The 17,177-nt window shown below is 41.1% G+C and overlaps 1 protein-coding gene and 1 long non-coding RNA gene across 3 annotated transcripts in view; one reads left to right on the top strand and one right to left on the bottom strand.

The window, feature by feature from the left end:
• The window catches only part of LOC137979002 (uncharacterized), an 8,606-nt gene extending 3,543 nt beyond the window's left edge, over positions 1-5,063 (bottom strand). Inside the window, exon 1 of the long non-coding RNA XR_011118248.1 lies at positions 3,618-5,063. This is a non-coding gene — a long non-coding RNA (uncharacterized lncRNA). The remainder of the gene's footprint in view (positions 1-3,617) is intronic.
• Positions 1-12,067, top strand: part of LOC137978998 (kinesin light chain 1-like) — a 23,249-nt gene extending 11,182 nt beyond the window's left edge. The window contains exons 6-12 of one of the 2 annotated variants that reach the window (XM_068826141.1): positions 3,630-3,717; positions 5,093-5,194; positions 5,837-5,920; positions 8,753-8,842; positions 9,136-9,192; positions 9,635-9,877; positions 10,808-12,067. In XM_068826141.1, the coding sequence (XP_068682242.1) occupies positions 3,630-3,717; positions 5,093-5,194; positions 5,837-5,920; positions 8,753-8,842; positions 9,136-9,192; positions 9,635-9,877; positions 10,808-11,242 (1,099 nt within the window). In that variant the 3' untranslated portion in view covers positions 11,243-12,067. Of the gene's footprint in view, positions 1-3,629; positions 3,718-5,092; positions 5,195-5,836; positions 5,921-8,752; positions 8,843-9,135; positions 9,193-9,634; positions 9,882-10,807 lie in introns of both variants that reach the window. The other variant, XM_068826142.1, reaches the window with a different exon arrangement.
• Positions 12,068-17,177: the final 5,110 nt, after the last annotated feature.

Here is a 17,177-nt window from a genome sequence, read left to right as displayed (position 1 = left end):
TCTCAGGTGAAGGTTTTTGCTCTTCGGTCGAGCTGAACTCTAAGGGAAAGGTTAATGTCGGTTAAGACTTTCCAGTTTGCTCAAAAAGAGACTTTAGCCCAAGTGAAAGCTTTCCCAATGAGATTTGTAATTTGAGCACAGAAAACATCTACTGAAAAATACGTGAGGCCTAAATTTTGTACTTCTGTCGGTCAAATCCTCGTAATGTACTAACGCATTTGAAATTCATTCCACACGAATAAGTCATAATCCTCCTCATCTAGGCTAAGGGAAATGGCATGAAATTATAGGTAAACGCGCTCGAAAAGTGTTGTGTTTGCAAAACGGTAGTCGGAGTGGTAAAATCTGAAACAAATATAATATTATTCTACTAAAGATATTTACAGCTTTAACTTTGATGTCAGCAGTATTGCACAGCACCAAGTAATACATCAATGAGGGTATTCTATTACCATTAGAGTGATGGAGATTTAAGCAAATTTTACAATTCCCTTGGGAATTAAAGATGTACTTTATTATGCAGACATGTCGGAGATCCTTTTCTGTCATTGGAATGTACTACCCCATAACTATGTATTTTAATTTTATTTTGAACATGAAAAACACTCCTGTGGGATTAAAATGCTTTAATAGGTTCTCTAGGGTAAAGCGGTTATTGAGCATAATCCAAGGTACAGACTAATGCATAAGGCGACTTGAGCCCAAGGTTATCGTTTGAAGACAAATAACGTTGCGCGCTATTGAACTTTGACGGCAAGCTAGACAAAGTCCATTAAAAATCAATAGCCATTGATATCACCGCGGCATAACAAAAGAAAACAAACGAGTTTAAGATTCTGCGTGGTAAAAGGTTTCCTGAAATGACCAAAAATTATGGTTGTGTAGTTAGTCATTCTTTGCATACCAAGTGCCAATTGTACATGCTAATTGCGTACGGAGCGCCTGTCTGTCTAGTAAAAAAAAGTTAAATTCCGGAGGAAGGGTAACCCTACGTAATGTGTTCCGGTTAAAAACACGAGCCTTCTTTGGATCCTGGAACCAAGGTTTCAGTCTTGCTTTAGACAAGGAGTAATCCGTACTTTACCTCTATGGCGTGTTAAAAACTCATAATGAATAACTTAACTTTTTTGTTCCATAACTGTTGGGAACATATTGCCCTTTCTTCTTAGCAACATGCTTTGACAATTATTGGCATTTTTGCTATTAAGCAATTATATTTTAAAGTTTTCTTGTGTCGATAGGGTCGACGAGGCTCATGACTATTTTAGTTTGTAAAAACGGTGGAAAGGTTAGTGCAATCTTGTTAGCCTTCTTTCGCAGTTATCTTTAGTGAGCCATCTGTGTTTTAATAGCCAGTCGGGAATTCTCGGGAAAAAAAAATCAATCCGATTGTACCGCGGGAGTCTGACCTCAGAGCTTCCGATTTCGAGTTAAGTTGATCTGCCTGTCATGTCCACTAGTGCATGATATGAGCAACGATATACCGTGATGGCTAAGCCAATCAAAACTCTAGAATTGCCATATCCAACGATCTTGTTTTGATAATAACAGAAAGACCCCTTCCCTCCTATTTTTCTCTTTTGATTGTACGATGTAAATGTTCATTAATAAATTAGTATTTCCAAAAGGCCTGCTTTTTTACCGCCCACTCTCTGTCACTTTGTAAATGAATATGCATGAGTCATTGAGATTGCAGGATTGTGGTATAGTTCTTTCCTTTGGTAAAATTTTACTAAAGCATTCCATCGTCTTCTATGTTCCACTGCAATCACGCTTGAGGTAAAAAGAATTAATTTTATTCACCGATATGAACCTGTTTTGAACTTCAACAAGCTTTACAGTTTCTTTTTTTTTTTTTTGTTCAAATGAAGGTAATTCGAGTGAGGTCTACTAAATATTTGCGAAATAAAACCGTTTGAATACATAAACATGTTAATAAATCCTTTGCCTGTGGGTGCAGTTGACTTAAATGTTATGGGAAACACCTCGTACAATCGATCGAGCGTGATACCCATTGGTATACGTTGGTGAAAAAAAGCTGTTCAAAAATACATTAGTCCTTTTTTTTGAGGCTCTATTTATCAACTTTGTTCAGACTTTAACGAGAAACCGTAAAGTAATCAATCAGTAACCATTTCTGAACAGTGAACTGTTTGGGAATTAGATTGACAACTTGAGTGCTTTGTTTGTGGCAATGGTCTTTCCATAAATATAATGAGGAAAAAAAACAATTGTGCAGCCAGTCAAGTGTGACACAAGTAATGAAGCCTGTAGAATGAATGATACACTTGATATTGGATGGAAGTCATTGGAAGAACAATTAAATGGAAACCTCTCTAGCAGTAGTATGCTGCAGTAATATTAATCGTGATTTGTAGGTAATAATAATGATAATAATAATGATAATAATAATAATAATAATAGTAATGATACCAATTTTATTCATTCAATACAATGAAAGGGAGAAATACTAGAGGTTTTCCCCGCACAAGGGTATCTGAGTTGATTTTGATGAGGGAGGAAAGGTTGGATTTGTTGACTTTGAAATGGAAACTAGTTGACAATACTCTCTTTGTGGTGCTGACTGCTGCCTAAGGGCAGATCGCTTTAATGCTTCAAATAGAATATTTGCCTTTTGTAGAAGACCCCGAGATGACACCTGATTTCCTCGCGCTTATTAATTATTTGAGTGTGTGGTCGGTATATAACGTGTGACCATTCAAATGAAAGCTAACGGGCCCTACTTTCCTGTGGAGCTGCTCATCATGCAGTGAACGGTGGTTCTGACTATTGAGTTTTTGGTTGAGAAATTCTTGGAGTGTGCATATGCAAATCGCAGCTGCTGTGCCAGACTTTCTTGGAAAGCTGTTCTTTCTTGTGCTCTCCTTCTTATATTCGTACTTTGGCGCTTCATTCAAATGTTGAAACGTCAAGCCCTCATGTCATTTCTTTATCACTTAAGTGTGTTTTCCCATTTCTTGTTGTTATAAACCTCGTTCTTCACTTTATGATTACATGCTTCATTCTTCAAAGAATGCCGATATAAGAACACAGTAGTGGCAGTTTATCGGGAGTTTATCCCTTCTGTTATTTGACTTCAACAATTTATTTTCGATTTGTGTTTATTAACTGATGTTAGGTCAAATTTCTTAAGATGTCGAAAGTTGATGTGGATCACATGACAGTTTCAGCTTTCACGAATATTCGCCCTTTCTTTTTAGAATAACCAAATATTTCAATTTACTTTAACTTGTATATACTTTAAAAGAAGCGCTAATCAAGTCACAAGTATAATTTGCTGAACACTTGAAACAGATGTGACATCTTGTAGTGGTGATATCACGCCATGTTTGTTACCCACAGCAGTGTCTCCTTACGTGATCGAAAAAGACTCTGTTGGGAATTTACAATCGTGCCACACAATTAAAATCAAAATACGTTTTGTGATATCAGTGTTGAACAAAGCAATAAACTTTTCAGTTTATTTATGGTTAAAACCTTGCGGAAAGGAAGTTTTTCTCGGCCTTGACGGTGAATAAGGTTTGGGTGTTACTGTTACTGAAGCGGTAATTTCTCGGCTCCTTTTGTATTAACATTAATATTCAAGTTTGCCTTACCTGTCTTTTCAGGGACCAAAACAAGTACAAAGAAGCTGCCAACCTTCTTCATGACGCACTGACCATCCGCGAGAAGACACTTGGCGAAGATCACCCAGCTGTGAGTAATATTAAACGACTGCCATTTTCGAGTTTGATATCTCTCATAATTCTCCTTGTCCTCTCTATGTTCGTCTTGGCGTCGTTGAATCTACAAGATAGCTTGCCTTTCTTACCTGCAGAGCAAAGAGGTGGAGCAAAAAGATTTATGTGCAGTCACTGATTCCACGTTGATTGTCTTTTATGTTGCGCAGACCGAAGAGTTTGTTTGATGTGCAGTAGAGCCTGACAAACCGAAAAAAGGTTTGCCCTGAAGCGAATACGTCTCCAATATAAATTTTTCCTCTTACATCCTCCAGTTTCGACGCGATTTTCGTCTTTGAATTTTGGATCATTTTGGTAATTCTTAAAGGTTTCAACAAGAGCAACAAATTTCATTGTAACGGTTGAAGAGACGCTTATTTGCGCGGAAAGAAGGCGAAATTTAAACACGCAGCTCTGTTGAAGTGTCTGCTGACTTTGGGTCTGCTGTCCTTTTATGGAGATATTAAAAGGCGACAGTCCGTTTCATTCCAGAGGTCAAGGGTCCAAATATGACGTGCTTGTGACACGTTTTTAATACTCGCTGATCGTTTCATCCAACACCAGCTGGCCGTTTGGGACATTTCTTTGCTCTTACCGTTTGACGCACACATGCGTCGGCAAAATTCCCGTGTAAACTCCTTGACCAGTTGGTCAGTTCACATTCGTGTATGTACAGTGTAAGAGCGCGGTCAAAACAACTTTCGAAAAAATAGCATCAAAGGAAGTTTTGGTTGAAAATCTTCCTTGAAGGAATTTACTCCTTTTGTTTGTTGCTGTTGCACCGTGGATCCCGGGGGAGGCAATTTCTTGTGTATTTCTACCCCCACGATGGGATGTACCAAAAAAGAAGAATCTTCGTAACTTGCGGGCTTACTTAACTGACGCTAAGTAAACATTAAAATCTGTTCATTGTTTTCTCGCTCTCTTCACTCGTTAGCACTTTTCGTTGCGAACTATGGATGTGATGTGAAAAAGCGCTTACTTAGTACGGTCCCCTGTAAATCCGCACGAGAAATCTCGCGGAACGGCTTAGTCGGTTAAGGCTTCTCTTTTTGAAGCGAACTATTATTAATGAAACATTGTAGGCTTGAAGGTGGTTTGATTCGAAACTCTTCCGGTACTTGTGAAGATGTCTGGTGCGCGTCAGTTAGACGTCAAGGTGTTGACAGTCTACTACCTAAGCTGTGTTTCCACAGATCATCATTTTTTTTTCCCAAAATAGCTTCAGCTGTTGATTCAAACTTTTTTTCAGTTGCGCAAGAAGGGTCTCAGCAATGTAGGCAACATTTTGGGAGGCTCTTGTCCACACGACCAAAAATGAAATGTTACTGTTGTATTTACATTGCTTTCAGGTAGCCGCAACTCTCAACAACTTGGCAGTCCTTTATGGCAAAAGGGGAAAATACAAAGAAGCTGAACCGCTCTGTAAGCGAGCATTGGAGATAAGAGAAAAGGTATATCATTGGCATGTATTCCAATCTCCTTTTTTCTGTATGGGCCTTTCTTTAATTTAAGAAGTGTTGCGGCCAGTAGGCCACTTTCACTATATTAAAATTCAGCTTGAAAGAGAGGTTTGGAGGACAAAGACAAAGACAAAGGAAAGTGGATGATATGCTAACATCTTTTCACATTCGTTGCAGCTTGTTTTCTGTTGTTTTTTGTCCTCACGGCCTCACTATCAAGCTCAACATTGATATTTCGAAAATGGCCTATTACCACTTCCGGAACGAAAGCAAAAGACCAATCGTAGTCATTTGCACCAAAGATTGTTCAGATAAATTTCCGCTCCCGCTGACGTATTTCCAGGCCTCGCACTGAGAAGGACTGTTTAAGGTCACATTGACTGACGTTTGACAACCTGAGCGGAAGTCATCTTCAGAGTCATTTTCGCGTAACGTCATTAGATGGTATAAACACGTGATTGGTCTACTAAGTCGTGATGTTATTGGTCGGCTGATATCATTGGCTGTGAAAACTGTAAACAGTGATTGGTGCGTTCGACCCGGCGAGGATCGAAAATTCTTCGCCTCGGGCAACACTCGCGCTTTTTAAGAGACTGCATTCCATACAATCACAAATCCTTTATTGTTTCGCAGGTTTTGGGGAAAGATCATCCTGATGTAGCCAAACAATTGAATAATTTGGCGTTGCTGTGTCAGAATCAAGGAAAGTATGACGAGGTAATGCACCTGAACCCTGAAATTATTGGAATTAAACAACTAACTAGTTTACATAAATGATAGAAATGCTGCCGAGGGGAAGGGAGATGTTCAATTATTCTTGCGGTAATTTAACGACTGTTCGTGCGTGGAAATGAAGGGAGATTTTGATAGGTCTTGAGAAGGGACGGTACCAAACGTGGACCACCACTGGACCTCCTTCTGGACCCCACTCGAGAGAAGAAAGAAAAAAAAAACAATAGATGGTTTTCACAGTGACGTCATCAAATTCTAAAAACCAAAATGGCAAGGTCTTCTGAATTTTTATCTGAAGGAGGTTGAAGATGGAGGTTAATTAGCAATAGAGTTATTTTCATAGAGTTATGACATTAGAGTTAGAGTTAAGTTTCCTGAATTCAAGATTTTGGAAGGCCTAAATCCTGAATTCAGAAATACAGAAAGTATCCTAAACATGCATAAAAGCTAACCTTAGGCCTAAGGTTAGCTTTTATGAATGTTGGCTGAGGAGTTTGGAAACTTAACTCTAACTCTGCGACATAACTCTATGAAAATAACTCTAAGAATAGCTGTCCCCTTGAAGATGACATAGAAATAAATTATTTTTCAAGTTTCCAGTTCCGTGACGTCTTTCGTTTCGAAAATACAGCATTTTGAATTTCCGAATTGTCAACTTGCGTGACACCATGATACAAAGTTGTTTGGTTGAAAAACATGGCTGTCCCTAATAATCTCAGCAGTTTTAGCCTTTCAAGTACATTATGAGATGTGTTCATACACATGTATTTTATCTCGTGAGCGAAACGTAAGCGCTTTCATCACAAAGTGAACTCCAGATGTTTTCGTTGATTACCGGCCTCTGTATTGGTGGACCACATGGTAGCCTGCGAACCCAGACGTATTTCCAGCAGTAGTTCTCTCCCCCAAATAGGAAAAAGAAGATCATGACAGACCTGCTCTGACTTCCCTACATGTCTATGCGGTTGCGACGTTGTAATATGTGCCTTCAAAGTTTTGCTCTTACGAGTATGTCTTCAAGTGATTTCCCTCTCAGTTCTGGGTGATATCATAGGAGGCCTTTTGTAAATGTTTTTCAGCATTGGCTGATGGTGTATTAAATTCCATTCGTGCATCAAGATTTGTTTTAATAAGGTCACTTATTCTCTTGTGAGTCTTGTATGTTTGTTTTCTTAATGCTGATTGCCTTCCGAAAAACATTACTTGAGATAATGTGGCATCGTGGGAGGCGCGGTGGCCTCATGGTTAGAGTGCTCGTCTCCGGATCGAGTGATCCGGGTTCGGGGCATGGCTGGGGACATTGTGTGTGTTCTTGGGCAAGACACTTTACTCTCACGGTGCCTCTCTCCACCCCAGGTGTTTAAATGGGTACCGGCGAAATTTTGGGGTAACCCTGCGATGGACTAGCATTCCATCCAGGGGGGAGTAGAAATACTCCTAGTCGCTTCATGCTAATGAAACTGGAGATCAGGGCCGGCCTGATGGGCCTTCTGGCTCGTAAACAGAGACTTTTTTAATGTGCCGTCGATCTATTAGTTTTTTTAGGATAGCCGCGAGCTTCGAGTCACGTTTTAAAGTTTGAGATGACCTTCTATTTTTATGCAAACTCTGCGCAAATATTTTCTATTGTTTTGTACACCAAAATGGCCGTCAAGTCACGTGGGTGAAAATCATGTAGTGATGGAAGTACCAAAAATAAAAATAGCGTCCGAATTCCTTTTTTGTGGTTGTGCACAGAAACATCTTCTAAAATGTTCAAAACCTGTCCTCACACAACAATTTTATGCGGTTTGCGCGGGTTCTCAAGAAATGCCTGATACCAAATATCTCTATTTGGAGCTCGTTTATGGCAAACGTCAGCTCGTTTTACTATCAGCAACACCAATTGTGCAAAAACTACGAAGACAGAAATAAGTTAGAATACGACAATTTTAATGGGCCACTTCCGAGTTGCTGTTAGTCTCGGTTTCGAAGTGAGTTTTGGTGCTCAACTATTGAAAGGGAAATGAGTTTGATTTGCATAAGAATTCGCAACTCATTTACATTTGAATGGTAAGGAGAAATGAAAAACAGATCACCTCTGTCCAAGGCCCCGTCAACACGTAACCGTATTCGTTGCAGAGTGGATTGGAACTGGTAGTGTGACGTCGCGTTTTCGTAAAAATCCGTTTTTGTCCGTCCACACGTATACGCGAAAACAGCGTTTTCAAAACGTTCCACTCTGGAAACCGTTGTTGGAAAGTTTCGTTTTCAGTTTTCAGTGATCGTTTTCATTGGATACGTGTGGACAGAAGCCGTATCCGTAAAGAAAAAGTTGCGTTTTCAAGTGAAAACGGATTCGTGTGGACGGAGGCTAACAAGATCATACCGCGCATCTTCATTCCCCCATTTCCTCATAACCACAATTCCTTGCGCGATTGACCACAATCCCTTGCGTTTCGAAGAAAAATGTTTTCTTCTCCCGATTAGAGAGTTGCATCGTTCGTTCCCTTCAGTCTCATTCCTGCGGCAGCGAAAACTGGTTAAAGATATTGTTCAAAAACATACTATGGTTCCACCAGGCTTTCCCACAGGCTTGCTGTGGGAGAACGACTATGCAGTTCCACGCATACCTCGTTCCGAACCCAGCTCACCACATTTGCTATGTGGAGCGGTAAAACACCGCCTAGTAAGTTGGCTGTCCATGGCTGCCAATGAACCAGGTGAAATGGTTGTGGACATGCGTGACGTGATGGCCACACTAGGTTTGGTGGTATGGTGTGTTCGCCTTGCTTTTAATTCTTTTTCATGTTAAAAATTGTGTTTTCCGCCTTGTAGGTTGAGCAGTATTACCAGCGAGCTTTGGAAATTTACACCACAAAACTTGGTCCAGATGATCCTAACGTTGCAAAGACGAAAAACAACTTGGTAAGAATTTGAAATTTAACGAAGCGGGAGCTTCAAATTGTTTGACCTTTTCATCTGCATGTAAAATTTGGAAATCGTTCTTTTTATAAAGCTTGTCATGAATTAACGATTTAAACTCAAAAGCTTCGAAAAAATTGAAATAACAACAACTGTCAAGAAGTCAGACTTCAGAAATCTCAATGAAAATGGCAATCAATCAAACTTTTACTCGTCGTAAAAACTCAAGTGTTGCGTGTTGCACGTGATCGGTCTCTACACTGAGAATTGAAATACTCTTTCTTCAACTTATACAGGCATCGGCGTATTTAAAACAAGGGAAATACAAAGCTGCTGAAACACTGTACAAACAGGTAGGTATGATTTAAATAACTTTGGAAGCAATCATTTGTCTTCTCCTGGGGGCAATTAAGTCGTCTATGTAGTAATTGTTTATGTAATATATCAAACACGAGAAGGAGTGTTTCATCGGATATGCAAACACCGAGAAGCTAGTTGAAAAACGAGGCTGAAGGCCGAGTTTTTGAACCGATTTCGAGGTGGTTGGATATCTGATGAAGCACTGGAAAAGATATTGCTTCTCAAAGGAATCAGTATTTTTAAGAGATATTTGGGATCAAAGTTGGCGAAAGTTTATGCTAATTAAGACCACATATCCAAACTTCCTTCACGGTAGTGATTTCTTTTGTTTTTGGCTTATGAATTATTAATGAGCTTGAGAAGGTAGATTCAATAACAACAGCAAAGGTTACAGAAGTGAAGTTGTTGTTTCCTGCTTTTTCTCTTTTTCGTCAGGTTCTCACAAGAGCTCACGAGCGCGAATTTGGACCTGGTACTGAGTCTTCCCTGGAGGATGATGGAAAGCGCGGGAAGGATAACGCCCCATATGGTGAATATGGTGGCTGGCACAAGGCAGCAAAAGTCGATAGTCCTACTGTCACTACAACCCTCAGGAATCTGGGTGCTTTGTACCGCAGGCAGGGCAAGTTTGAAGCAGCGGAGACCCTAGAGGAGTGTGCGCTGCGGTCTCGGCAGAACGTATGTACGCGACTGGCTGACAATAATTATGTTTTGGTTCACGATCGATGATTGGCTAACGACAGGCAGCTTCTCGGCATACAACAATAGCCCATTTCCGAGTTGCTGCATGTCTCATTTTCAAAACGAGTCCTGATGCACAACCATTCAAATGTAAATGAGTTGCGAATTCTTATGCAAATCAAACTCATTTCCCTTTCAATAGTTGAGCACCAAGACTCACTTCGAAACCGAGACTAACAGCAACTCGGAAGTGGCCCATTAGTCTTCGTAGTTTTTGCACAATTGGTGTTGCTGATAGTAAAACGGGCTGACGTTTGCCATAAACGAGCTCCAAATAGAGATATTTGGTATCAGGCATTTCTTGAAAACCCGCCCAAACCGCAAAAAATTGTTGTGTGAGGACAGGTTTTGAACATTTAAGAAGACGTTTCTGTGCACAACCACAAAAAAGGAATTCGGACGCTATGTTTATTTTTGGAACTTCCATCACTACTTAAGTTTACACGGTCACAACTCGAAAGTATTTTTTTTCGTCGAAAGCTGGAAACATATTGCATAATGAGAACCGTAAACATCAATCTTTGATGCCTAAATTGTATAAAAAACTGAAGGTAGCGCGAGTGAATCTTGTGTCTGATTTAGCGGTTAGCGTGGTTGTCTGTCCAAGTTATACATTCTATGCACATTTTCGCAGTACTTTCCATTTGAGGTAAGCACTAAAGTTTTTGTGCTTCTATCTTCGATCTTCGAATTATTGTTGCGTTTTTTGGTTCAGGTTTTTCATTTTGTATGACATGCGCGCTTTTGTTGGGAAAACCGGAAGTCATATTCATATTCACAGAAATGGCGGGGGTGGTTGCTGAAATGCGCTCAAGAAAAAAAAAATTGGTCAGCTGTAATAAGTGGCTTTCATGTTTCCATTCATAGGCTCTTGACGTTGTTCGTCAAACCAAAGTGGCACAGCTTCTTGCGGAAGATGTTGGTGGCAGCTCTTCATTTTCCGCGGCCGGCGTTAGCGTGGCTTCGTCAGCATCGTCACTCAATGGCAGCAGCAGTAAAACGTCCATCGAATCCGAAAAAGAAGATGCGACCGATGACAAGAAGAACGGAAAGCGGGAAAAAACGTTTTCGCGCCTCAAGCGAACCCTCAGCAGCCGCGGCCAGAAACTGATGGAAAAGATGGGAGGCAGTGGTACACGACTCCAGCGTTCATCATCACGTGACAACCTAGCCCATCATGCCAAGCTGTCAGCATCGGAGCGAATTTCCCGTAGTACACCCATGTTGGCTCAGCCGCAATCTGATCCCGATAGGGGAAGGACAGGAAGTGTTAGTACGAGGGGCGCACATCTAGGGTCGTAACGAGCTTGCTTTTTAGCAGTGAGAAGCTTCTTGACCGTAATATATTGTCTCAAAAGCAAATTTTTGTTTCAGTATTCTTTAGTTTTTTTTTCATACCGTCTTTTTAATTGTTTTCTGGTCGGAAATCGCTCTATTCATGGCATGTTTTCAAGGGTGGTCGTTCCTTTAAATTCTAAAAGTCGTGTGTAAGGGACTATTGAGTATCGGGAGTGGAAGCGGAATAATTGGACTAGGCGTCGGGGTGACGATGTACAGGCGTGCAAAGCTACAGTTTTTAATTGGGCTGCAATTTCGTTCCCAGGATTTCCCTTCCTTGCCTCCTTTGACAAAGGAGACCCTGGGAACGAGATTGCTTTGGCTGCTCTTTGAGAACCCTTGATGCCTCCTCTCTCGTTCTTTTCAAATTCATCATGATTCGATTTTACGCACAACTGATACATGGACTCATTATTAAATGTTACTTAGGGCGTCACTTTTAACCAATTGCTTCAGTTAAATCAAACCTGAACGGCCATGAGAGTTTCTTCCTTTTGGGTTTTGAGAATTTTGTTTTTTTGATCTTATTAAAGAAGATATTAGTCGAATTTGATTTTTACAACAATTTTACAATATTTATAACATCCGCTTTTCGTCGGTTGAGTCAAATGTTATTTTTCCTCATTTCTCTAATAAATCATCTTCAGTTATTAGTGATGATACATTGCTTTATGGATGTTGTTGGAAAGCTGTAAATACGAAGATAAGTTAAAGAGAAAATATGAAATAAATTATCAGCTGGAGGAAGCTTGTGTACGCTGTTATTAGTTTTTGCCCTCACGTCAGTTGAGCCCGCGACATTTTGAGCAATGTAGGCATTACGGCGTATTCATACACGGTGTAGGCAACTGATTTTTACTGCCGCCGTTATGACTGGTCAGTGTCTTTTAAGAAAAAGAGAATTATTACTTAAGGTCCGGAGCTTCTACGCTTTTGCTTAGCTACTATTGAATTTTCCTCACTGTTAGAACCTAATTTGTTGTCGACGAAAATGGTTGTCAGAAAAAATCCTCAGTTTCTGGTCTGTAGAGGCACTCAATTTCAAGTGAAGCTATAATCCTCGCAGTTATGAACGCAATTTTTGCAATTGCGTAAGGAAGCCTGAAAATTTCAGGACTTCGACGGGGTTTGAACCCGTGGCCTCGCGATACCGGTGCGACGCTCTAACCAACTGATGTTGGGAGCTGGTCATTTGTGGGTTCCAATGTTTCCGTAAGGAATGAATCAACGATGAAATGACATATGAAATGGATCATCTATGAAATCAAGTGAAGCTATGATCCTCGCAGTTATCATTTCATCGTTGATTCATTCCTTACAGGAACATTGGAACCCACAAATGACCAGCACTCAACGTCAGTGGCTTCATAGCTCAGTTGGTTAGAGCGTCGCACCGGAATCGCGAGGTCACGGGTTCAAACCCCGTTGAAGTCCTGAATTTTTCAGGCTTCTTTACGCAATTGCAAAAATTGCGTTCATAACTGCGAGGATCATAGCTTCACTTGACTTCATATCCGCAGTTCATATATGATCCATTTCATATATCATTTCATCGTTGATACATTACATTTACTGCGGAATAAAGAGTGAGGCCGAAGGAAATCTTCGAACGTATCTTGCCAAATAAAGTCGCGCGTTTTAAATATTTCGGACAATGCCTTCTTTTTCTTTTTCTCGATATAAGGTTCCCCAAGCTAAAGTGAAAAACTATTTGGGTGATAATTAGAAAGAATCCTAAATATCAAAAAAGTTCGGTTGAATGTTCTCAAATCACCAAACTGATCAGGACACATGGAGGTAAAATAAAGGTAAAATGGAGGTAAAGTGTAGCGAGGACAAGTAGCAGGGACAAAACCTCAATATTTGCACGTACATGAAAATGTTGCACATGTTTCGGGGGTATGTTGCAGCGACGTGTCAAGTTGAACTTCATGGTATACGTCGCGGGGACAAAATCAACCCCCAAATTGGTGTTGCACAAATGTAAAAGTATCAGTTTACATGAGCGGACATGTCGCTGCAACATATCACTGAAACATGTACCCGCAACATTTTCATGTGTGTGCACATGTTGTGATTTTGTATCTGCTGCATGTCCCCGCTACACGTCATTAACAAATTAACGCAAATCAAATCAAATTTTGGTTTTTGAGGTTTTTGAAATCCATCCCAGCCGCGATTTTTTCACGCAAAGCTAAAGCCCCATCATTTGCGAACCTCGGTGAATGTTTCGTCGTCAAAAAGCCCCACGTACTTGGCTGGAAATGAGCATTTTCTGCTTCCGATTCCACGATAGCTGATGATTTCGAAAATGGTCACGGAGCTTGGGTCCGAGGTCAAATTAACTCCACCCGATGAGGTACAGTCATTTCATGTACAACACTTACCCCATCCCCACAGCGTCGCTCGTAACAATGGAGCTTTCAAATATAAGCAAGTTATTTTGTTTAAACGCTACTGGGGTAGGTACGTTATGTATGGGGACATATATTGTACCGTATACATAATATGTACCTTACTTATCTTGCTTAGCTTACTTAGACGCTTGGATTGCTTGAAGCGCTTGCATTCCTTGATCTGCTTGAAATGCTTAAATTGCTTGATGTGCTTGGGTTGCTTGAGATGCTTAGGTTACTTGAGGTGCTTAGATTACTTGAGGTGCTTAGGTTCCCTGAGGTGCTTGAGGTGCTTGGGGTGCTTGGGTTGCTTGGGGTGCTTGGGTTGCTTGGGGTGCTTGGGTTGCTTGAGGTGCTTGAGGTGCTTGGGGTGCTTCAGGTGCTTGGGTTGCTTGAGATGCTTGGGTTGCTTGAGGTGCTTGGGTTGCTTGAGTTGCTTGAGGTGCTTTGGTTACTCGAGGTGCTTGGGGTGCTTGAGGTGCTTTGGGTGCTTGAGGTGCTTTGGGTGCTTGAGGTGCTCAGGTTGCTTGAGATGCTTGAGGTGCTTAGGTTACTTGAGGTGCTTGGGTTACTTGAGATGCTTGGGTTGCTTGAGGTGCTTGAGGTACTTCGATTGCTTGAGGTGCTTGGGGTCCTTGAGGTGCTTGGGTTCCTTGAGGTGCTTAGATTGCTTGAGGTGCTTGGGTTGCTTGAGGTGCTTCGATTACTTGGGGTACTTGAGGTGCTTAGATTGCTTGAGATGCTTGGGGTGCTTGAGGTGCTTAGGTTACTTGAGGTGCTTGGGTTGCTTGAGATGCTTGGGGTACTTGAGGTGCTTGGGTTCCTTGAGATGCTTGGGTTGCTTGAGATGCTTGGGTTGCTTGAGGTGCTTTGGTTGCTTGAGGTGTTTGAGGTGCTTGGGTTGCTTGAGGTGCTTCGATTACTTGGGGTACTTGAGGAGCTTGAGGTGCTTAGATTGCTTGAGATGCTTGGGGTGCTTGGGTTGCTTGAGGTGCTTGAGGTGCTTTGGTTGCTTGAGGTGCTTTGGTTGCTTGAGGTGCTTGAGTTGCTTGGGTTGCTTGAGGTGCTTGGGTTGCTTGAGGTGCTTGGGTTGCTTGGGTTGCTTGAGGTGCTTAGGTTACTTGAGGTCCTTAGGTTACTTGAGGTGCTTGGGTTGCTTGAGATGCTTGAGGTGCTTAGGTTACTTGAGGTGCTTGGGGTGCTTGAGGTGCTCAGGTTGCTTGAGATGCTTGAGGTGCTTGGGTTGCTTGAGATGCTTGGGGTACGTGAGGTGCTTGGGTTCCTTGAGATGCTTGGGTCGCTTGAGGTGCTTGGGTTGCTTGAGGTGCTTGAGGTGCTTGGGTTGCTTGAGGTGCTTGAGGTGCTTCGATTGCTTGAGGTGCTTGGGTTGCTTGAGGTGCTTCGATTACTTGGGTTGCTTGAGGTGCTTAGATTGCTTGAGATGCTTGGGGTGCTTGAGGTGCTTGGGTTGCTTGAGGTGCTTCGATTGCTTGGGGTGCTTGAGTTGCTTGGGTTGCTTGAGGTGCTTAGATTACTTGAGATGCTTGGGGTGCTTGGGTTGCTTGAGGTGCTTTGGTTGCTTGAGGTGCTTTGGTTGCTTGAGGTGCTTGAGTTGCTTAGATTGCTTGAGGTGCTTGGGTTGCTTGCTCTGCTTACGGCTTGATTTATAATGTGCGTGGAACGTCATTTGGCTCTTCTGTATACGTTTTAAGCCTTTTGCATAGTTCGGAAATCTCGTTAAAAGCTCACGTTTCCTCTGCAACCCGCAAGAGTTTCTTTGCAGCTGTTGTACCAGTAAATGTTTCGCTTTACGTAGCAATGACCATTCTCTGAGGATACCTGGATACCTCGAACTTATTGCACACTTTTGGTCATTGCAACTTTGTTGGTGGGGAGCCAATTAAAGTGGGTCGGTCTTATTAGAACAAAGTGGGGTCTTATTACAGCTTTTACGGAAAATGTACCTTAGTGTCGTCTGCATGTATTCGAATCACTGTTTTTTTTGAAAGAGTAATCCTCTTTTCTCGCGCTTTCTTACATTTATAAAAGGTACTTTAAGATTTACGACGCGGTCGCCAATGAGAACGACACAAAACCAGAATATCATTGGTTAAAGACGTTAAAGGATTCAAAATAATCGTGCTGCTCGTGTGGCATGCATTTTAGCACATATTTTTTGATATTATCGAAAACGAACAACGAAGCACGAGGCACCCAAAAGATCGAAAGCGAATTACCTTAAGTCGAAAACGAAGCACTCAAAACTCGAAAAAACAAAGCACCCTGGAAGATCGCTTTGACCAGAGCAATCGAAAGTTTTGGGTTTCAGAACAGGCACCTGAAACGCCATGTTTAACAGCCACAGAACAAACTTTTAGCACATTTTACCAACACAACTCTGCTTTCAGCACATAAAGCGGGCAACTAACTTAAATGAATGCACTGAGACATTTCACCACGGTAATTTTTTTCGTGTTTCCACTGATCCGCAAATTCTTTTTTTTCCGTGGAAAAAATAATCGGCAAATAAAAGAAAAACTCGGATGTTCACAAAAATTAACTTCGATTGGAAGAACCAAAAAACAAGGTCAAATTTAGAAAAAAAAACTAAGATGTCCCTTAAGTGCTTTCGTAGCCTCCGTAGGTTCGTTAATTTTTTGGACTAATTGACGGTTTTGGATGCTTCGTGCTTCCTTCATCGTTTTCGAGTGCTTTGTTTTCGATACCACCCATATTTTTGCGGTACTCTGCATAACGTCTATGTGGAATCATCAGATTTGAAGTTTTACCGACAACGTGAGCGTACAAATGCATACCTCTCATTATTAATTTTCCTATGAAACAGATCGTACCAAGTTAGTTTTAAATACTTCGCCCACATTGTACGCCGTGAAGGAGAGGGTATAATCATGATAGTTCTACGACAGAGCAGAGTTATTGTGGGTGAGTTTTCAATTTTCGTTATAAATACTTAACGCAATTCAGCAGACAATGTTTTTAATGCCCTTCTACATACCCTTTACTCGTTGATCACGTGTTTTTCTATGATATAGAGGATAAGGAAGTTTCCGGGTTTTGGACAATGACATGATTGCTTTTTCGTTACTTGAAATAGATAAAGAGCGTTGTATCGAAACAGTTTTCTTGAGTTGATGAGAGATCGTGATTGTTGTGACACTGTGATTTTAAAAATATAACCATACAAAACTTAACTCCGGGACTAAGTTAGAGAACACTGTTAATGGGAGGCCAACATTCTCCAAATTATATTTTGAGGTGACGTTTTCGTCGACCTCAAGAGTTGGGCGATTAAGATCTTTGTGTTGAATTCTCACATTTCCTGTCAAACGTTATAACACTTGAAAAAAACAAAACAAAAACCCGATCTCTTGCCATCATTTTGACACAGAATGTATCCCTTGCTTCGCGAGTTGTTAGTAAACACGCTAGGTAACCGATCGAAAAGCCTTTTGCTAAACTGTGATCAATTTATTCTGAAAGGT

This window comes from Montipora foliosa, chromosome 12 (genome assembly GCF_036669935.1).
Source record: "Montipora foliosa isolate CH-2021 chromosome 12, ASM3666993v2, whole genome shotgun sequence".
NCBI classification, from domain to species: Eukaryota; Metazoa; Cnidaria; class Anthozoa; order Scleractinia; family Acroporidae; genus Montipora; species Montipora foliosa.
The sequence above is the reverse complement of the archived record's forward strand: the minus strand, read 5'-3'. Positions and strand labels throughout refer to the sequence as shown.